The 24,167-nt window shown below is 35.3% G+C and overlaps 1 protein-coding gene across 1 annotated transcript in view; it reads left to right on the top strand.

The window, feature by feature from the left end:
- The first annotated feature begins 4,834 nt into the window (after window positions 1–4,834).
- LOC128015624 (inactive tyrosine-protein kinase transmembrane receptor ROR1-like) overlaps window positions 4,835–24,167 on the top strand; it is a 100,851-nt gene continuing 81,518 nt past the window's right edge. The window contains exon 1 of the mRNA XM_052599636.1: window positions 4,835–5,167. Within this exon, the coding sequence (XP_052455596.1) occupies window positions 5,086–5,167 (82 nt within the window). The 5' untranslated portion in view covers window positions 4,835–5,085. The remainder of the gene's footprint in view (window positions 5,168–24,167) is intronic.

Here is a 24,167-nt window from a genome sequence, read left to right as displayed (position 1 = left end):
CTGCTCTGGAGACACGATTCCTTAGCTGACTCCACGAGAGGAGACTGTCCTGGCGCTTGCTGGACACGCTGGGACATCCAGAAGACTTCTCCACTGCAGTCAAACCTCTCTCCTTGAAGTTCTTGATGATCTGCTAAATGGTTCTTTCAGGTGTAATGTTCTTTCTAAAAATTTCTTTGCATGTAAGGGCATTTTGACTCAAAGCAAAGATGGCTACACGTGTGTCTTTGTAGGGAACCATTGCTAACAAGAACCCAATGACTGGAAGCACTTCTTCCCTCCATTTATAACAATCAGTCTGCTCTTATGATTTAATTACTATGATAGTGATTTTACCTGCTAGTTCACATGTGCTGCTGATATGATTAGTCAATTAATGTTTGTGGCAGGATCAAATAAAGTTAAATTCATTTTTTTGGGGGGAAAGTTCTTTTTTTGGCCAATGAAACTTTCAGCAATTATTCAAATGCATCCAATCACTGTAAACAATAATCTAGATACAATGTGAATAAACACCACAACAGCTTAAGCAGCAAAATTTGTCACTATTTCTAATAATAGCATAAATATTTTGTCACATTTGACTGTATATATATTGCCTTCTTGAACTGATGTGTTGTCATCATAAACTCCCAGTCAGTCTATTTGGTTTGAAATTTCCTTCAATTTGGTTAATATGGGATAGGCATATGGAAAATCAGGTGCACATACTTGAGAACAGAAACCTCTTTATTATGAAAAATATATATAGGCCTATTTTTTTTTGTATTTTTTTTTTTTGTAGCAGTCTATTTGAAACCTGCATACACGCATACCCATATGATCAAAACGTTTCTTCAGTCTTTGTCAGAAATGACCTCAACTTTATTACAACCCATTTATTTCTACCTGTCAGGTCACCCATCAAACACCTGCTTTCAAATAGTTTCCCACTTCTGCTCTGGATGAATTAATGGGTGGGACATTTGTTTCAGAACAGGTTTGCACATTGTATAAACCCTCTTTGTTGACATAGCAAGAAACAAAGAATGTCCTGAAAGTAATGGTTTGCAGGTTTTATTTTCATTGGATGTCATTACATGAGGTAATGGCAGCAACAGTGTGTATTTAGCTGTCAGGTTATTACCTATATTTTGAAGTTCTCTTTTAATCTCTTTATATTTCTACCACAGCATCTTTATTTAATCTAGAGGTCCAAAGAGATCTAAAAAGGTCACTCACGCAAATAATTTTAGACATAAAGACTACTAAAGAGATCTTGTAAAAGAAAAAAAATTGCAATCAGTGCAAATACCTTTTATACTCCATGTATGTTATTATTATGTAGAGTTGTTTTAAGTATTCTGGAAATCTTAAAAGTTATTTTACCCCTTTCAACATCTGCTTTGCTTTAATCTTTCCACATTATCTTCACATTATCATTCAGAAATCATAATTTCTTCATACCTATATTTATGCATTATTTATGTGTGCGCGTCTTGTGTACACAGCATTTACCTCATGTAACATTTGAGCTTGCATCAAGTATTGAGTATATTTCCTTATTTTGTTTTCCAACAACTGCAGAGAAAGAATATATTTGTTTTTCTATGTTTACACAGTTCCCCATGCACAGTTTACTCCATGAAAATAAACCTACATCAAGCTTTCATTCCAGTTATTTACTGGACGATGCAAGACAGACTAACCCAAGGAGCCCTTAATATCCCCAAATATTAGCTCACACAGGGTGGCATGTTGGTCTTTTCTGCATTCTTTTCCCCTCTGTTATCCGGAGGGTGCTATGCTATGATACCAATTACCATAGGAATCTAATAACTCAGAAGACCGAGAGAGATTGACCTAACAACAAGAGTGTACTGATCCATTTTGTTTATGTTATTGGGCCCAGCTTAAAGCCTTATGGAATGTGCTGAGATGCAATCATTTTCAGCAGTTCATGTGGGCAAAGATCAGCATGATCAAGTCTGAGCAATAATTCTAAAAGCCAGGCAAAATAAATGCAGCAACAGGATCATGCTGGCACTCTTTGCATCTTTCATTTTCCTTTTTGTACCCTCCACTCCACCTCTTCCTAAAACACACACACACATACACACACGTTTGAATAATATCTACTGTATGTCACTCGTTGTCTAATTCTTGCCGACCCTACTTCCATTTGATCAAACATGACGCCTTGTACCAAATAGAACTGCTATCAGAGGCTGAAAGACTGGAAAACTTTAATGAGAGACCACCCAGCCACCCAACGACTTCAAATAAGTCCTCTCTATGTGGACTCTCTCACTATCATACTTTATGGGTTTTGTAAATATCACCTTTCCATGCTGCTCACTTTGCCTTAGCCTGTTAAAAGCGGAAAAGTAAATGCCACTAGATTTTAGTATGCACGTTGCTTCTTTGTCATTCTTGGACTCTGATCAAGGATTCGTTTCAAATGGCTTTTTTTTATCTAAATATAAATGATCCAACAGACGTCATTTACAGATCTTCAAGATCACAGTCACAGCACATCTTGAACTCCACTCAAAAATGTCTCGCTAGGCACACATCATCAGTTCCCAGAAATGATGTCACCAACAATGCCCTTATTTGGGTAGAACAAATGCATGACAATACATGCATCATCTCTGAAAGTCTAAGTCTTTATTATTAGAGTAAAGATGCCTGATGTTTAAGAGTGTTAGAAATAATCAACAATAATGAAAAAGAAAAGAAGTGCTATTCACGTGCTATTCAATGAATTTGAAAAAAAAAAAAAAAAAAAACTTTGATACCATTTTCAAGAAAGGTTTCAAACAGAGGATTTTACAAAATGTCATTTGGCACAACCAAGTCAATATAGGCCATATTTTTCCTTGTATGTCCTTCATACTATGAATTTAATTTGACGAGTCAAGTTTTTTATAGTATTTTTGCACAAATAATAATAAAATATTATTACCCCAAAATCATAGCAATTGTGTGAAACTACCAATTATTTGTAAGATTTTTTTTTTATGTTTTTTTTTTCTCATCACCCTGATACTGTTGGATTTTAGAATACATAAAATTTATTTTAGTTTAGAAATTAATGTTCATCATCATAGATGGTATATTTAAGCCACCGTATGTATGAATTGATATTTTATTATTATTATTATTTAAATAGATAATAGGACAAAAATATGGGTATCATGTAACCCTATAAGAAAAAAAGAATATTACATAAAAAGGAAGAACACAAGTAATTTCAATTCTGTTTTTGGATAGTAGGAAGTTCAGTATCGCTTCTCATTCATAATTAAAGAGATCTTATTCCTATTACCTACAAACCCTAGTAACTCCAGAGATTACTAAATTTGAGGTTCAGAACACAAGGTCCATTCTGAACAGATCTAGAATAGGTCAAAGTGGACCGCATAACTCTCAATCCCCCAGCTCATTACAATTAGATGAATTTTGTTGTGCATGGTTGCAATTTTAATAATCGTATTTTACTTTGGGAAAATAAAACATAGATATCGGAAAGAAAAACAGCCCCATGTTACAAATATTTCAACCGCTTTGCCGCTCAGCCGATAATGGTTTCCAAATGTTTAATATTAGATGCAATCACACTGAAGAAAAGGTACAGCTTTTCTTTGAAACCTGAGACACTTGACAGAAGAGAGGGGGAAAAAGTTATAAATCTTAGCTTGGACAAAATAATCCTGTTGCTTTATGAATCTTCACAGCTTTTCTACACAACTGTATGCTCACAGTATAATGTGTTTGATTTCTTAAAATTCGTTTCCATTTCTTCACAATTCATTCCATCATAAAGCTCTTATGAAAGCAGCAGGGTCATCCTGACCCGTCAGCATCTCCTCCCAGCATGTGAGCACATATTAGAGGCTGCAGGAGTGCGTCTTTAACTGGGCTTTGATCGCAGCCTGCCTTTTGTGTGTGTCAGAGAGCTGAAGTCACTGGAGGAAATGAGGGATGAACTCTGGGTCTGGAGAGTCAACCCAGCACATCACTTCAAAAGAGGAATGGCATACTCTTCTTGTCCTCCACTGATATAACATAAATGAACAGAAACAGGTCAGGATGCAAAACCCCTGGCTTGTAAAATTGCTACCATTCTCTTGGTCTGGTCTTCATAAACCTGAAACAGCAGCATTTTGGGTCTGGATAGAAAGTAAAGACCCTGACAGTTATGGACATTAAAAAGTAAAAGGTAATTATAATATAATAATAAAAAAAACATTAATTGCACAATTACATGTTTTTGTCTATTTCCAACATTATAAAGAATTGCAGCATGTCGAAATCTGTATTTTTTTAATTACTGTATCCTGTGGCCTTATTTATTTATTATTATTATCATTATTCTTCTTTTTATGGATTGTTTTTAAATACAATAACTGTCTTTAAATGTTGTTGTCTGTTGCGGCACGAAATAGCTAATGCAACAAAATTCCTAAACATTGTGCAGTGGAGGGCAATTAATTTGTGTTGGGACTACAAACATACTTTTCAAGAATTTTGAAATGAATTGCTGAACAAGGCAGTATAGTTATTGTCCAGTGTTATAAAAGACTGTGATTCAGAGGGATTTCTTGCTATAGTTTTGGGGGTTCTGGCTGTGACAAAAGAATAGAGATAGTGTTTAGGCTGAATAGGCATTTTGGGACTAACAATATGATGTGGGAGCTGGGGAACTGAGTTACTCCAAAATAGTTAGCAAATAATGCACTAGTGATTGATTTTCTTACGTGTTTTCTGTAAAATAAATAAATAAAATAAAATAAGGCAATTTCCACACATTTATGTCCTGTCTTGAAACAGCAGGTGGCGCCAAACACACCGTTCAGCGCTAAGCAGCACATGTCCTGAGACTTTGTGGAAACTTCTTCTTGAGAGGACTGAAGAAAGTCGAACTCCAAACAGGAGCAAGAGAAGGAGAGAGCAGAGCAGAGGACCTTCCGCCTACAACATTACACCTCTGCGGACACCCGAGGATTAGTAAAGCCCCAAAAAGCTCTGCATTCTTCAGCTATAACACTGACCTGCGAGAAGAACTTGCGCTGGATGTAAGAGCGCTCAGAGGCAGAAGAAATGCGCAGAGGAACAGTGAAAGAGCCGCACGGGTGCCAGCGCAACTTCACACTGATCATCGTGCTGCTCGTAGTCAACTGCGGTAGGCGATCCAAGTCATGCAATTACAACACTGTGTTCATTATCGACTTACGGAATTATATTTATTTAAATTGAGCCTCATCTGTCTACTGAGCAGTCGAAAATATTTATGTTATTATTAGAAATAATTTGTGGAAACATTGTCTCAAATTACAGTGCAATGCCCACATTACATCCCACTTGTAAATACTATAGTGTTTTTGAACCGTACTATAATAAAGTGTATTAGGCTACTCTGTAGGATACTTTGTTAATGAATCCTGCATACTGTAGTAGTAACTGTAGTGAACTGATAAACTGTAATACATACTGTAGTATACTCAAGGTATTGCTACAGTAAACTGTACTTTATTGTAGTATAATATACTCTATAGTTGTAGAAAGCTTAGTACAGTATAGGGTAAAGGGATTTGTTTATATTACTATAGCTGTTATATTACCACAGCAACTAGGCTATAGAATTACCACAGATCAGTTCAAGCACTTATTTACTATAAATTACTATAGTATTTTTTCATGTGGGATCATAAATGTACAATATTCAGAATAAGTAAATTAAAACTTGTTTTTGTATAGTGGCTGTAATATGTACACTGTTATGTAAAGTGACATTTTGTTGATATTTAAGATACGATATATGTACTTTACTCAAACTTCATGTTGAACAACTAGTTAGAGGTGTCATTTCATTCAGTAGTCCCCAGGATTTTTTTTTTTTAGCTATTGAATTATGTTGCCAAAGGGCTGTCTAAACAGTTTTTGTGTCATTGGAATGACAGTATAGCTCTTTCACTGATTGAGAGAGAAATAGTCTTAAGTTCTCAGCTGGAGTCTCTTTGTATGGTCTGAGCTGCTTCATTTGCCTTAGAATAGCACTTTGACATAAGATAGCATCCAATTATACTGAGCAAAGGCTTTAAAAGGTACATTATCTTCTATGAGCTTTTCATTATTCCTAGTTTACAAGGATGAGACATGAGTGTAAACAAAGACTGTAGAATACCCTATTAAAGGGACATTGGTATAAATACTAAAGACTGACTTATGTATGTATGTAGCTGTACACTTTTGAGCAACATATATTTTTGAGTGTACTGTATATGTTACATGAGTAAATGTTACTATTATGGATTGCTGGTAACAGTTTGTAAGTACAGGCAGCTTTGCAAAATAATTATAGAGGACATGAAATTTATAATTATCAGTGTATCCATACATGAACACTTTAAAATAAACGGGTTTAATTACAGGTCATATTACAATTCTAACAAATATACATCTAAAAAAAAAAAAACTATATATATATATATATATATATATATATATATATATATATATATATATATATATATATATATATTTTTTTTTTTTTTTTTTTTTTTTTACAGATATCCAGATAGATGTACAAAGGCAGTATTTCATATTTAAATTTAAGGCTCAGTGTTGTGCATTATCTGATCAGTTTACTATCATTGCATTGATAATACAGATCTACTGTATTTGAGATATTCTGGTCAGGATTATTCCAAGAAAAAAAAAAATTATATATATATACAGTATATATATATATATATATATATATATATATATATATATATATATATATATATATATATATATAATGTTAATATTACATATTACATTATTTTATTACATTCATATTTATGTCAACTTCATATATTCTTATAACTTTTGAAGACATTTTTTTAAATAAGCAAACTAACCATTTTACTTTAAATATTTCAGTTGAATTGTGAGCTTCAGTTACATTATACTACAGTATTATACTACATCGACATGTTTGACAAATTTTACTGACAAAGCAACAACCTGCTAGCAAATCAAGTAATCTATCTCTGATACTATGACTTTAATGTTATAGAGTGTCTGTAGTCCATGACATGCAAAGTGTTCTGAATTGATTTGTCAGAGGGGAATGTTAACAATTGCTCCTCATTTATAACTGACTAAAACCATTGGAGCTGTGGTTTGGATAGATTTCTTTCCTGATTCCCCACTTTTCCGGCATTGTGCTGGGATGTCTGTACTTTAAGATGGAAGACATGAACACCATTTGTAACATTGGACTACAAAACCAGTCTTAAATCTCTGGGGTATATTTGTAGCAATAGCCAAAAAAAAACAAAAAAACATTGTATGGGTCAAAATTGGAGATTTTTTTATGCCAAATATCATTAGGATATTGAGTAACGATCATGTTCAATGAAGATATTTTGTACATTTTCTGCCGTAAATATATCAAAACTTAATTCTTGATTAGTAATATGCATTGCTAAGAATTCATTTGGACAAATTCAAAGGCAATTTTCTCAGTATTTAGATTTTTTTGCACCCTCAGATTCCAGATTTTCAAATAGTTGTATCTCGGCCAAATATTGTCCGATCCTAATAAACCATACATCAATGGAAAGAGTGTATAGTAAACAGTATGTATAACATTTATACAACATAACAGTATGTTTAAATCTCAATTTGGGGAAAATCGACTCTTAATACTGGTTTTGTGGCCCAGGGTCACATTTTATGTTTTGGTTTAGAGTCAGTTTGCCCTTTTAGCTGATGGATGAGTTTTTTGTCAATATGTGGCTTACTTCACCTTGTCGATATAAATGCAGTAGAGTTTTCCCATCTGTTTTAGATAGTATCCGTGGATATTTTGCACCAAAATTTAAACCTTTTCAGATGGAGTTTTATAGACACTACAACTACACTACACATATCTGGCTGTGTCATATTTTTGAGAGTGGTGGGCAAAATGGAAACAGAAGGCTTTCGCGATCCAGTCTTTGGTTTTAATAATAGTTGGTAGATTATAAATCACTGGGGTGGAACTCTATCAGTGCATTATACTGCCAGACTGGATGTTGCCACTAAAGCAACTTTCTCTTCAACAAGAAGCCTACGAGGGAGGATTTGACTCGTCGTAGTAAAACTCATTGGTTTAATCTGGTCTTCAAGTGTACAGTAGTACTCAAACATCAAGTCTCAAAAACAAAACATTCATCGATGTTCATGGAATGCTCATCCAACCACAAGTTCCAGTTGTGAAACTCACGCAACTCTTGTGAACTGTTCGCGTTTTGTTGGTATGACTTTATAAATCTCAGTTTAATGTGAGATTCTTGTGTGTATTATATCACAAGTTGTAGTTTTTTTCTCTGCTGTTTCTGCAGAGTTATAAATCTTTAAATCGGAGGTGTCAAACACAAGAAGTTGCATTTTATCCTTTATGACTTAATTCGGAATGTTGGCTGGATTAAAAACTTGGCTTGTCTTGTTTATTAAACAGAATGGGGGCAGAAGTATATAGCCTTCCAGCAGTTTTAACACTTTGAGTAATTGTTCTCTCTTACCCTATCTTTTGCTTAGTCTCCTGTCAGAGCTGGATGTTTAGGTCTTAAATATGAGCTCAGAGAATGATCTGTGTATTTTCACTTGTCTTTAGTGATGGTTTGATTCAAGATCTTAGTCTGTGTCTCTCTGTTTTGGTTTGTGATGGAGTAACTGGTTAATAGACTGAGTTTATAGCCATTCAGTTTCATTATTCAGCTTCAGTGACATCAGAACGATTTAACATCGTTGTTCTTGTTTTTGCAACCTGCTTTTTGAAACATTGTTGCATTGTTTTTTTTATGTTATAAACATTTATTTCATGTTACATGCCTTTATTTATTATTTTATTTTCACCCCAAATGGATGGGGAAATCAGGATCTTGTTATCTTGATAAAAAATTATGGAGGGACATAAGAATATTGTAATATTGTGAATAGAATATTGTAATAGACTAGGTGGAAGTTTGCTTAGTTAACTCAGTTATATTTATTCATACAATTGGACAGATCCAATCACCTTTTTTCATATTTATTTATTGTTTTCATTTTTCATCATCCAAATACTGGATACCAGCATCTGGCAACAATATCACATTTGTTTAATTTTGTCATTATTTAGTAATCTCGGTTTGTGGATATATTTGGATAAGTTTTCACCATTCTCAACCTTCGTCTCTCTGGTCTTTGGCCTGAAAAATGCTAATGGAAATATACATCACAGGCCAAAAGGTCTGCAGTGAATAAAATAGGAAATGAGCTGCCATGATTATCTAAGTGATCAGACGTCTGCCATCTCTTATCAAATAATTATTTTCCCTTGCCTGCCCTATGTAATGTGCCAGGATACGCTACATTTCTCTTCTTAGAGGACATGATGAAACATGGCTTTTTAATTTTAGCTGTAAATGTGTCAGAAAGTAAAGCTCTGAAGCCTGTTTACGCTGTATTAACTAACACTCAATGCATAAAGACTGGTCAATTTCTTGCCGCCCACAGTTGGGCCTTTGTACCTGCCACATTCCCAGTGAGCTCATAAATACCTAACCTTTACTGACTGTTCAGTCGGAGATTGATATTTGCTTTAAAAATGAAAATATATGTGCAAAGTATCAGTCCTCTGGGAGATTTCTCTCTTTTCCTCCACACAGTGCTGGTCTTGACAATATCTGGTTTCTATCTCTGAGGAGCGCTTTGTACATTCATGACTTGGTCTCGATGTCAGTCTTGGATTTAGTTTTTTGTTTTTGACTAAATAATGTGGCCTAGTAGTCAAAATCTGTCTCTGAAATTGCAGTAGTACATTGAGTGATGGAAGTGGATGTTACTAAGCTTGGCTTTCTTTGAAAAACATCTTTTGGGTGTTGAAAATACTGCTATACTCATGCACCCACATACAGTACTCATAGCTGATTAAATCATTTGTAAAGGATTCTTTGGCAGTGGTTTCCCTATGAGATTTCAGTCTAATTGAGTCTTTTTAAATGCTGTTTTTTGCTACACTGTACCTAGCACTTCTTTGACTTGAACACTGAGGACTAGTTGACCGTTTTCAGGCTGATTGACAGCTCAGCCCTGGCATGAGTTCTGATGTCTGCAAAAGCTGTTCTAAATGGAACGAGGAATTACAATTTGTCACTTTCTCAAAATTGTTCTTTTAAATGTTTTTATTGGAGCGTTACATTTTAAATCTGACTATGGGTCCCTTTGAATCAGTGGAATAGTATTTGAACTTATTTTTTTCATCGTTGATACTCTTTGGACATTAAAATCAACCATTTGTGTCCTGAAAAATTTAAATCAACTGACACCAGCTAGCTATTGGGTTTTCTTTGAGCCGAGGTGATCTTTTTTTTTTTTTTTTTTAATGAGATGATTGAATGCTCCTTGCACTGTTAGTGGCCCAAGTGGGAGAAGTATCATACTAACTGCATTTTCAGTTCATGCAATGTGTACATGTGTGTTTATGTGTTTATGTACACACCGGGAGTGTTAAAACTGTGCAAGTCAGATCTCAGGAGATAAAATATTATGTTTTTTTTTAGACACTGCACAATGTTAGCATAACATGTCCCTATTGCAGCATTCAGTTCATAACCGGATTATTAATTTTGGATTAATTTGCAATATTCAAACATGCCTAAATCTTTTGCCATTCTTCCTCTGATCTAATTAAATACATTGTTTAGCTCTTTAGGAGATCCAATAAGCTTTTTAAGTATGTTTTAAGTACTTTTGATTCTTTGTTGTTTGGTAATTACTGTAAGTAGCTAGAAATGTAGATCCTGTAGGTTAAAATGCTCAAGACTGTGATGATTAGCTCTGTTAAAAGTGATTTAAGTTTAAAAAGCTGACTCCAGCCACAATAATGCTTCACATGCTAAATAAAATGAATCAGAAAGGTCCTTGCTGTCTTGTTTTAAGAGTTCCACTCTTTTTGTAAGCATCTTTTTTAGTGAAGCTTGTGTTAAAATAATATTATCTGCTGACAGCAGCTCTTAAGCATTGTAAATTGTTGTGTTGTAGTTGGGGATTACAATACCCAGCTCACTACGGTCATTTACCCACAGGCTGCAGTCAAACAAAGAGCTTTTAAATAAATGTTGGTTTGTTTAGGCTCTGTTTTTTGTATGCTTGTCAATGCCAGTGGTTCACAATTAAACACAAGTTACTGTTTGCCCGTTTACTTCAGGACAAAATCCAAAGGACTATTATATGTTGGTAAGCTTTGTTAGAGGCCAGTAGAGAAAATCTGAGTTGTTGAAGTGAAGGAATGTAGCTCCATGATGTTCATTTACTAAAAACAGAATAATATTCAAATTCTTAAGACAAAACAAAAGTTGGTTGCGTTTTGAAATACCTGAAGTCTCAAATTTAATAGAATTTTCTTTATTTATTTAAATAACAAATGGAGTAATTATTTGGATTAAGCATTTACTTAAATATTATATATATATATATATATATATATATATATATCATAATTCTATTTCATAACACACACACACAAAACATAAAATGGCGCTACAGGAAAACTAAACTCCTAGTTGTTTTTAAAATTTCCATCAATATTCAATAAAAATCCTATTTTTTCAGTCGGACACATTAAAAAAATTACCTTTTCTTAAGAGGAGCTGTTAGTTCAGTTGTTGGCTATGTGTATTCCTCCATTAACTCCAGATCTCTTTTTCCTTCGGTTCACTTGTTGTCTCTTCCATTTTAACTCTTTTATGCAGACAGCTCTCTTACTCTGTGGCAAAGCAGAAATGACTTACCCGGCCACACCAACCATGGAATCCTGAAATAAAAAGCTTAATTTCCATACAATGCTTTGTGATTGGACGCCAAACAGGCCACAGAGGCCTATGAGACCTCTGCCCAGCTATGTGTACACAGTGGAAAACTTAGGAAGCCTTTGCTGTCTTAACTGCTCTAAAAGTCTGACCCCATAGGATCTGTGAATCACCCAGAAGCAGATATCTTCAGAAACACAAAAGTCTTATAATAGTAAGGCTGGCACAAGCACTGACCGTAGTCTCTGACAAACTACAGTGTACTGTAGCCTACATGTATCATTCATGTTTATGAAATACATCACCACTCATGTGGCTTCGCTGTGTGTTTGCCTGTGGCAGAGAGGAATCTCATCAAGGCTCACTTAGATGGAAATTGTATTCAACAGGAATGTCTTCTCCAGTCCCAGTGGAATATCCCAGAAGCAGATCAAAATCTTAAATGGCACTGAGGGAAAATTTAGTTAACCTGTTTTAACTAGCTCTTTCATATTTCCACGTTAACAGTTATTTCATTTCCTTTTGGATGTTTTTCAAAACCAGCACTACTTTATATTGTTTTCTGCATTTTGAGGCAAAGCCATGTTTCTCTGTGACATAGACATTATTCAGGTTTAAATTTAATTTAAGTTTATGATTAAAATTTTATTTATTTCAATTCATGCAAATGAAAAATGTATAGCTGAATTATATTATATTATATTATCTTATTTTATGTCATATCATTTTATTTCTTGATGATAATGCGTAGAGTGCAGGGTGGCTTAAAAAACGTAAAAACAAATTGACAAACAAAAATTAAATTAAATGAACATATTATATTTACATATGTGTTTACATATTCTATTTACAGAGTATTTATATATTCGCTTTCTTAATTGTGCATTATACATGGACATTTTTTTTTCACTGTTCATTGTTTACCTCAAAAATGGCCAAATATTTTCTGATTAACTGGCTTGATTGATCAGTCTTTTATTTCTGCAAACTTTGACTTCAACAAGTGGAAAACGCAAAGTCCACTGGCTCAAAGAAATGAAGAGAGAGGAAGCAGGAGTGAGTCTGACTGGTTTTAGATAAACCGCCCACTTCACAACAAAAGAGATTTACTGGACTAGGAAACTGGCAGATGAGTTATTTAACCAAACAGAAGAATGAGGTCAAGTGAATGGGGCAGAAGTAAAGCAGAAGCTAGGAAAGTATAAGCTTTCATTATTCTGCTAATTTTACATCAGTACAGGTCAGTTTGTGTCATTTGAATCAATCAAACATGTTTACTAAACGTTCTTTGTGCCTTTCCTTCCATCTCATTGCTACGTTTATTTTTATTATACTGTATAGATAGTTGGACACAAAATTAAAAGGTAACAAATAAAAGTGTGTGGATTATTCCGAGGTGTGTGATCATTCCACCCAGACTCAACATTTTGAGAAACACCTATTCAAACATTCACAGCTATTTTGCACAATATTTCCATATTAAATGGGCCTGAAGCTATTTATTGAAACTGATACGGACATGCATTTACATGTATGTTGCTCTGTTGTATAATTAAATTAGTAAAACTTCAGCAGGATCTGTGGCCTGGCATGACATTTGGCTCCACTTAATGGGATGAACAAGCCTATTACCGACATTTTGAGTTATTATTTCTGACATGCATCGCTGGACTGCTGATTTCAAATGGGAGGCACATTTTTCTGATTCATTTCTGTTTTATAGCACGTCCAAACACTGAGACTGCTAAGACAAGTCTATTGTTAGTATTTTCCTTCAACAATCCAGTGGGAAAAAATATTAGAAATGAAAGTGCTCGATAGCTATAGATCTTTTAAAGCTGCAGTAGGTAACTTTTGTAAAAATGTATTTTTTACATATTTGTTAAACCTGTCATTATGTCTTGACAGTAGAATATGAGACAGATAATCTGTGAAAAAATCAAGCTCCTCTGGCTCCTCCCAGTGGTCCTATTGCCATTTGCAGAAATACACTGCTCCCAGTAAGAAACAACCAATCAGAGCTGTGGTCCGTAACTTTTTTTGTGTTCAAAATTTACAAAATGTATATAATAAGCGAGTACACCATGAATCCATTTTTAGCCTGTCCTGAATCACTAGGGTACACCTATAATAAGTGTTTATATTCAGACTATTTTAGATTGCTTCAGGGGTAGAGGTAGCCTACCGCGGCGGAGTAACGCAGTAGCTTTGTGATTCTTCATAGACATAAACAGAGAAAAGTAGTTCAGGCTACAATGTTCTTCCGCAAGACGCAAGCAGGTCTGTTTATTTACCGCTATAGCGTCAAAAATTACAGACTGCAGCTTTAATTTCCAGTTTCTTCAACTGCAGTTACTTCTTGTAGTGAAATGTGCTTCATTTGAAATTTTGTAGCTTTCTTATGTGTGGATCTGCTGGATCCTCTCCTCTGCTATCAACGAGAAGAACGTCTGTACTCAACAGACAAGGAAACAGCCATTTTTTGGATGTTAAAAAAGGTTAAGAACAGTTGCGTTCAATCCTTTGCTGGCTGTGCTGATTTAAATCTAGCAGTTCTATTGTGTTTGTATCGCAAGTTCAGTGATGCAGGTAGTGACAGTTCTCTCTAGCCAATCAGAGATCAGCAGAGTTTACACGTCATGTTCTGGTAATGGTATGGTTTGCTTGGAAACTCATACACTCTAAGAGCCGACATCCGGCATAGTAGACTGGGATACTGCTCACCTTCTACTTGGGGAGTGCTAGAAGGGTGAAAACTTGTAATCTAACAAAGTGGAGAGCACTTTTTCAGCACATAGCCGTGTGTCAGTTTGAGGACACCTCTACAGTGGTTAGGCTCAACCTCAAGTCAGGAAGCACTGACTGTCAGTACTTGCAGGTCACCCACTTGCTTGACCGATGCCAGAGCTTAAAAGAGGGTGGTTTTAAGTCAGCCAATTGGAATGGCTCAGAGGAAGGGCCCCATATATATATATATATATTATGTGAGCCATTTTAGGGGGGCGCGGAAGAGTCTTAACTTTGATAAAGAATATCTATTTGGATTAGAGACTTTAGTCTTTGCAACTTTACATATCTTCTTTATGCACCAAGAGCTTGTAACACTCCAAAGAGAAAAGAATATTTTAAATCACATCATATGACCCCTTTAACGACTAAGTCGTTTCTACTGACTGATTGGCCAGCTACATGAGAGTGATTCGCCTCGATGGCGAATACACTTCGAGCATGGAAGGTGTGCACCTCTTGTAGAATGGTTAGCACGTGGGACACATCAACAGAGGATGGGTCCATGCTCCGTGCTGCACACCAGTCAGAGTAGACTGACCATTTAAGACTGGCCAAGCCAGGCCGAGATCCTCCACAGCCTTAGATAGAACGCGGATGAGCTCGCTGTCCATGCTGGTCCGTTTTGACTGCATCAGAGATGGGGTTTCGGGCTCTTCGCTGGAACACACCCACTCTTTAGCATTGGAAACCATGCATGGAGTCATCTACGGCGGGTTCCTTCTCAGATGTGCCAAAGGAAATCAAGCTAGAGGAGAGAGAAAACAAGAGAGCAGAGTGAGGAGGACTGCCTTCATTAAAAACGGTGATCCACGAGTGAAGAAGTGTGAGACTCATGCTCTGGCAGTGAAAGCATGCTTGTCTTAGTGAGCGCAGCCTTTGACAAAAGGTTCTCTTTTTGTATTCCAATAGAAACGGTTAAACTGTTCTTTTAATTTCCTTGAAAACAAATCCTTTAATTTTTTATGGTAATGGAATATGATTGGTTGCTAATGACCTTATGTTTAGGTCACAGACTAAATTGAGTCAAGGCACTACAAGTGTTGGAATAAATAATTTTCTGTTGAAGTTTTTGGATTGCTACTCTATGCTGAGTAAACATACACTTGTAAGACTAAGATCATAAGAAGGGAAGTTAGAAATCTTTTTTCTCTTCTTCCTATTGACTAAAAATATCTAGACAGGAGCTCCCTAAGGTTTGTGAAGAAATGAAAACACTCTGCTCCGGTAGTGTATATTACACTTGAAGCAGGTCACTGAATCTTTCACCAAGATTATGACATTAATCCATCCTCAGAAGGCAATAAAATACCCTCTCAATTTTTACTGCTGTCAACGCTTTGAATCTGAGTCTATTATCCCCCCCCCCCACACACACACACATGCACGCATAAAAAAAAGCACTAACCATGAATATGCTTGTAGTTTCTCGTTCTCTCCTCAAAGTGGAAGTTGCATGCATGACTCACAGTATTTCTCATCTTGAAGGTGGTCTTGGACGGACACCAAGATTGCCTGGATACTTCGTAATATGAAAGCAATTAGCAACAGTTTCATGGTGTGCTGAGATGCATACAATAACAGACTGACTGTGAGTCACTGGTGCCCATGTCAGTGCTTGTAGTCCAGTTTTACCATAATAAGTGTAGGTAAACACCTGTAACCAGGGCCTAAAATTCACATTCACCAAATGCCAAATATAAGTAAAAGTCAAAGTGTTACTCGCCAGTTGGCTGGCAACTTTTTATTAATTCTAACAATGCCTTAGAACATGAAATGGTTTAGTGTGATTATCAAATTCTAATGTGATCTGATGTGCTGTGTTTTTCAAAATAAAGTGCAGTCCATTTGTTTAAAATAATTTCATTGTTTGTAGTAAATGCTGTTGTAGTAAACTCAATCTTTGCAAGCGCTATGAGTTCGAGTCACATATAACGTGCATTTGAAAATGTAACATGCACCAAACATCTTCCCAAGTTTGGAATGAAAAAGCTTTATAATAACTGTTGTCAACAAAAGAGAAGTATTTCAGAAGAAAAGTTTCCCTGTGTATTTCTGCCGAAATAAAGTCCTATTGTTTAACATTTAAAAGCAATTATTCGTATTGTAATTGCACTGTTGTATAATATTAATATTAATAATTTTATTATTATTAGGCACTGCCTGCACCTACCACTGAGGATTACATTTGACGCTTGGGGTCAGTATAATCAGCTAGAATGCATTAAATTAATGAAGAGGGACAGTTAAGTCTTGTGCCTTATATTCTTATATTACAAAATAAGCCCCAATTCTCTCTTAATTGATTGTCCATTTTCCTTATCAGAGACCATGCCAAAGGGGTTCTGTAAGCAAGTAAGAGTGTGTGGCTCTCTGCCAGAGTTTGTCCACTCAGCTTTAACATCTGTGTTTGGAAGTGTGTCCATGGGTTTGAATACTGTTTTCTGTATCAGTCAGCTTGAAGTCATTGAGTGATACAGACATTAAACCTGATGCCGACACTGCTCGGCATTTCTCAGTGTGTGTGATGTTGTTTTTCAGTTTAGATTTACACCTAGGCCTATATTGAAGCATTTTCCAAAACTAACAGGATGCAATAACACAGAAACAGAGACTAAGATAACAAGGGTGAGATTTCTGGCCAGCGCAGCTTGAGATGAGATATTTCTCAGAAGGTAAAGCCATTTTCACCTCTTCTTGAAGAAGCTAGGCCAAAAATAATCTATGCAAAGCATAATTCACAGTTCTTTTGAGCCTTGAGGACAGCATAGAACAAGTTTTGTTCGTTTTAAGCTCTCCGCTATCAGTTTGACTGAACTTGTTGCACACATCTGAAGAAGACAAATGAAGTTGAAGGGGGAAATGCATCATGCATCAAGTCTTTTTAATATTTTAAGCATTTGTTAAGATCAAAACTTTGATGTTTTAAGCAAAACATAACTAATAGAGCATGACAGACGTGCTCTCATCAGCATACTTCATCTACATCATTTTTTTAAAGAGATGAAATACGACAAAATACAGATGAAGACATCAATTGCAAACTTGGAATGGAAACAAAAGGAACTGTTTTAGTCCTGCAATAGCAGTAATCTTGATTCATCAGTGTCTATTACATAAGTGGCTGGAAATTAGTGACTGTACAGTATTTTACAAATTGGTGCTCAGAAAAATGCTGTTATCTTATTGGCTGTTCAGAGTGCTTCTGTTCCTTTCTGTCTGTGTTACTTTTTTATTTTAGTGTTTTTGTATCTCACAGTTTCAGACAGCTTTTCTATGTGTGTCTTTGCCTTCCTCTGAACTGGAAATATGCCCCTTATTTGAGTAGTTTTGGGGCTATTCTTCTATCAAGCAGAGATTTTAGAGACTTTGTGTTTTGCCCCCAGCCTACAGTTGGAAAGATTGTACTTTTTCACACCAGCAGCGGCATTTTACTTCAAGTAATGAAATGGCCAGATGTCAGTACTACTCTGTTTGACTCCTGGTACTTAGATCAAAAGGTTGGAAACTACTTACTTACTTACTTTAACCACTGCAAAAAACATTTTCAATCACTTAAGGGCCATTGACACAGAATGCAGTTGTGCACTTAAACATGCAAGATGTAGGGCAGTGGAACAGGAACCTAATGTTTTTTAAAAGTTGAAAAATGCATGACCCCTTACTCATTTTCATTATGTGCAGTCCCATATTATTTTCTTCTGTGAAACACAAAAAATGAGAAGTTTAGCAGAATGACTGAACTGCTTTTTTTCCATGAAAGGAAAGTAGATGGCAGTTTAAACAGCTTGTGTTATTCAAAGTCTTTCGAAACTGTACAAAAGTTTTGCATGATAAATAGTCCAAATTTATAATTTTTTTACATTTATTTATTTATTTTGTTCTTTTGACACGCTGAAGTATCATCGTCTACTTTAAAGTTATTTAGAGTTTTTGAGTGTTCAGTTTGAGTTTCATGAAAATAATTGTAAGTTATGCTTTTTTTTTTTTTATTGAAATGTATATTTTAGTGGGATTAAAACAACAGTCAATGGTAATAGGTTGAAACAACTACTCATTAACATTAAAATTTCACATTTCATTAAAATGAAAATATAAAAATTGTCCATAAAAAGCTACAGTGAGGCCATGCTTCATTAGAGAAGGTCTGACTGCATGTTTCCTCTCAGTCAGAGGTTAGCTTCACACCTCACTGTTCAAGTATTTGAAAGGAAGCCTTTTAGTACCAGATCGACATATTAAACAGCACGCTGTACTAACTGTGGTGCTCTGAATCCTCTGGCTTCATCCGTGGGATTCAATTATTCCACCGCTGCCGTGTTTTCAAGAAAAGAAAACATGGAGATTCGCAGAACATCGAAGGCAGCTGCAACTCTCGAGGGGAAACAGGCACAAAAAACTAGAGGGGAAAAAACATGGTGACGGGGAACAAAACTACAGGAGAAGGAGGAAGGGGAGGGGGGAAGATGTTTTATTAATGGCCAGGCATTAGAAAGGTAATACAAATTATAAATTGCAACAGTCCGTTGAAACCAAACCCTTTTTCTTTGCACATTGTTAAAACCACTTGGTGCACTGCCACAAAGGAGTATTGTACTTAAAAAAAAAAAAATCTGTGTAGACAGGAAGTTATAAAATGGATAAAGGCAAGACATGAATGTAGATTCTTTATATAAAGCAAGAAAAATCAATAAAGAAGAGGAGTGAGGCTGCTCTTCCCCCTCTCGATCATCCAGTGGCAAGGTATTGAAAAGAGGCACCCTGCTTTTCCTTTGCTAACTTGATAATAACTCTGATCCTTGCCGTGCTGCTTGATTGGCATGACATGAATCTGTAGACCGATGAGGGGAAGGGTTTAATGAGAGGGTGCTGGTGGGACTTGAAGCCCAAGATTCCCAGAGCCAGTAGGGAGTCTGAAACCTCAAGAGAAGAAAGGGAAATACGATAGGCCTTTCTCTGACACCTGTCTATAACTTTGTTTATCAACTGTCATAAACAGCTGATTTACATGTTTTTTAGGCTTATATGTTCTCTGTGGGTAGGCTTCATGCTTTCTGCATTGCGGAAACACCATCTGTGTTTCTTCTTTAGTCCATGTAGAACCTTAAGTGTCATTTTAATCATAGGTGGGATTTTTTTTCTCCTTTTTTCTTTGTCATTTTCCCATCCCTGAAATTAAGAGAAATCACTCGCAAACAGAGCGTCAGTTAATAATTCAGGTAACAAGATGATAGTTAGATACAACTGCTTGCAAGTAAACTGAGTATGAATCAAAGTTTGTCAAGACAATATATGAATGTTGGCTCGACAACTGCTTGTTTGAAAGTTTCTTACTGTCATTACTGTCAAATTCTAGTTCAGCTTCGTGTGGGACATTGCCGATTCATTTCAAATCCACATTTATGAACTGAAAGGGTACCAGTTTTTAAATTATGAACTCTGGGTCATAAAGGTATTTTGCATATACATTTTTGTTTGCATATACATATACATTTCCATATACACTATACTGCTTAAATTTTGGGGACAGTATTATTATTATTATTTTTTTTTATTTATTTTTTTTAAACAAGGACACATTAAATCAATCAATTGTGACATTTAAATAGAATACTTTTATTTTAAATTCTAATAATATTTCACATTATATGACATTATACTTACTGCATTTTAAAGAATTAGAGAAATAGAGACTTCTGTCAAAAATATTTTAAAACATTACTGACCCCAAACTAGCTTGTCTTAATATAAGTAGTGGGTTTTCTGTTAGAATGTAACCTCAAGAAATGTTTCATGGAGGAATGGACATACTGATACGATCTCACGCCAGCCCTTGTCTCGTGTCTCGATTAGTGGAAATAACCTGTCCCTGTAGAGGTGTGAGAGATAGGGGAGACTGCACCTACACTTAGAACACTTGACAAATAGTAGTCCACATCATGCCTTACAAGTGCTCACACAATCCTCAGCTCATCTGGCAGACAAGAGAAGATAGAAACAGCTCTTCCAAAATAGAAGCTAGAGTTATTTTAACTTTCTGGATAAGAAGAGCTATGTAGAGAGAGAGAATTATGACTTTTCTTGCAGTATTTGGAAGTAAGGCAAGAAAAAATAACATTATTTTGTGCACTATTATTATTATTATTATTATTATTATTTTACTAAATAAACATACATTTTATACTAGTTGTCAAAAAGGTATCTTATATCAGCTGACTAAATATTATATTGACTATATATAATGACAAATAATCGATCACTAAAACTGGCTGATAACCAATACTTTCATCATATATTGTGAATCCCGATATGATAGTATGGTTGAACTTGGTGGGTTTTTTGAGGGAATAAGAGAGTGAGTGAGAAATAATCATTACTCATAGTCCTGGCATGTTGACCATGTCATCAGAGCATAGGTAACATTGGACTAAAAAAACAGAATGTGAAGGCTAACCAGATCCTAGCAAACACAACCCAGACTCTAACCTCTACAGCACTATCTCTGTGTGTGTGTGTCAGTGTGTGTGTATGTGTGGTCACGTTTAAGTGTTTGTATGTGCTTGAGTGAGAGACAACAGTGGTTTGCTGTCATTCATCTGTCATTACGACACCAACATGTTTTCACTCGAAAACAGCAGCCGTAAACTTACTTTTACTTTCTTGAAACTGGAGAGATTTTACTGCATGTGTATTTTTGTTAAGGCTTATTTGTTTCCATTAATATGTGCACATATACAACAGCACACTTCTGCTGATAGCCTTGATAGTGTACCAGTAGAAATATATAAAATATAAATAAAATAAAGTTTTTTTATTTTTATAAAATAATTATTTGTTCAGCAATTTTGTGGACTTCCTAAAAATAAATTATATTATACATATGATCATTTTAAAGGGGTTATAAACTGAGAAATTATAGTTTTAAAATCAAAATAGATCTGACATATAAGACGTCATTATACTATAAATACTCAAAACTTCGTTGTTAGTCTAAAAACAGTCTTCCATAACGACAGGTTGTGGAATGTGCCATTTTATGACGTAATAGTGTGGCTAAACCCCGCCTCCACAGAATCAACGCCTGCTTCTACATCGCTGCCTGTTTAGCCCCACCCACCGATTTGCACATTTAGTTTAATTAACGAGAGAGACGAATGCAGGTCTACAAAAAAAATATATATATATATATATATATATATATATACAAAAACATCAAGATGGCTCTTAAGACCACAAGTCACTGTACATAAACACAGACTTTGCAACATTAGGAACACCTTTTCAAACAGAGCGTTCTGATGAGGGGTGAAAAATGGACAAAAAATACAAAATAGCCTGTTACTTCAAAAAAATTTGATGTAAAAATAATTATAACATTATAAGTGGACATCAGAGAACAGTACCAAAAAAAAGGCAGTGCATGACCTGTTAAATGGTACAGTAATCTTTCATTAGCCTCAACATAATGTGGATATGTGGTTGGATTTTTGTCAGCAAATTTATTGTCTATGATTAAATTATATGGTATTTTAAGCAATTGGCAACTAATTATATACATATAAAATGTATTTTATTTTGAATGAATTAACTATTATATATTATTTAGTTATCTATGTAGTTATATGATTATATAAACAATTTATCTGCCTCAAAATGATTGAGTGAAATATATATTTTTTTATTTCATGATTATAAACTCTTCATTATTATTATTTTTTAAACCCCTTTTAAAACTCTAAACTCTAGCAAAAAGTGTGTTTATATCTTGAGCAGACATCAGCACACTCAAATTCTTAAATGTTGGTAAAGTGCCACATGTGTCACGTGGATGGCTTATAAAGGTATTATGTGTGAACCTGGATTAGGAGGATTTAGAGCAACCTATCTCGAGTTGGTTAGGCGTTTGTTCTGTTTAAATGACTTTCCCATTGCTAAGCCAAGAATATCCTCTGTTTATGCTCCTTGGGAGGCTGAGTTTAAAAATTAAGGTGGCTGGCATTTGCCTGATGAAAATGACCTCCCTTTGTAAACTATGAACTCATAAGACTGAACAAAGACTTGTGCTTAAGCCACGTACTCACAGCGTCCAATTTATTAAGCAGCAAACATGGCCAAATGCTACAATACAATCAATCTCCAAAACCCTCATTCTCAGACTCGGTTTAAATGATTTTGTGGTCAAAAAGCCCACTTTTCTCCACCAAGGGCAGTAATATTGATATATTGTTGTTCCTTCTCTGGTAAATTGGAGTTAAAATGTATCTTCTGTCTCGTGTAACACAGGCTTTTCATGCAGTCACAGTCTGTATCCCGCCACACTAAATCACTTCTGACGTGTGGCGTTCGGGTTCTGCTGGCTCACCCCGCCAAAGTCTGTACCCGCACATCCTGCGGGTCAACCTTCAGCTCACATTGTAAATTCAGCTCTCCTCCTTCAAGAATAAAGCTCTGTGAGGCCTGGAGACATTTAGCTTGGCCATGAATACCAGCGTGCTGAGCGCTGGAGAAGAAAGTCTGTGTTGAAACAGGGGCTATATGCAACTGTAGACATGTGCTGAGGCCAAGACACTCGAGACAAGAGGTGAGAAAAAGTGCATGACTCATGACTGAGTAACATATATATATATATATATATATATATATATATATATATATATATATATATATATATTTGTTTTTGTTTGACACAAATATCTCTGTGTCATCTGTACACTGTATTCAGGCATTATTTGATTTTATTGGATCAGGTTCTGCATACAAAGTGCGTGCCTCTCGTGTTTGGACTATCTTGGACTAGTGCTTCAGTTGGAACTCTACGGACCATTTTACTATAATAGGCTTGAGCACAGAGAACAGAAACACTGCTTACAGTTGTTTGTATATGTGTGTGTGTCCTGGGTTGCAGTGGTGTGTTGTATCATTAGTCACCAAAAGCAGTTATTGTGTTTGAGTTGTATAGTTTGTTTAGTTGTAGTTTTATCCTCCATCACTCCATCACAAAGAAATGTCTCATTAGAGATATTTATTTTTTATATCCCAGTCATTTCTTTTAAATACCAATGAGAGATATATCATATGTCGAGCATCTACAAATATATTAACACAGACTTGTCAAAATTATTGAGCTTTGTTACCCATATTAAGTTTTATAGCTCTGTTATATTGTATATATTTACAGTACTCTGTTATATTGTATATATTTACAGTAGTTCTCCAAAGGAGCTTTAGGAGAAAATTCTGAAACAAACTTTATATGTAATATACCTGATTAAGTCTCCAGAGACATAAAAGCGCAACATCTGAGCATGAACATTTTCCGGAGATGTCATACACTGATTCTCCATACAGTTTTCCTCCTCTGCACCTCTATCTGTCACTGTATGTGTGCACTTTTAAACAGGTTTTCAAATTATCAGCTCATTTTCCATAAGTCTTAGGTTCCTCTGAAAAATATTTAGCTTTCCTGTCAACAATTAAGTTTTGAAGGAGTCTGAGAAAAGGCCCTGCTGGAGCGGTAGTTGTTGTCAGCAATGGGGCAGATTTAGGGAGAATTTCTGTTAGCGCTGTGTG

This window comes from Carassius gibelio, chromosome A6, assembly GCF_023724105.1.
Source record: "Carassius gibelio isolate Cgi1373 ecotype wild population from Czech Republic chromosome A6, carGib1.2-hapl.c, whole genome shotgun sequence".
Lineage (NCBI taxonomy): Eukaryota > Metazoa > Chordata > Actinopteri > Cypriniformes > Cyprinidae > Carassius > Carassius gibelio.
This window is presented reverse-complemented; position numbering and strand designations above follow the sequence as displayed.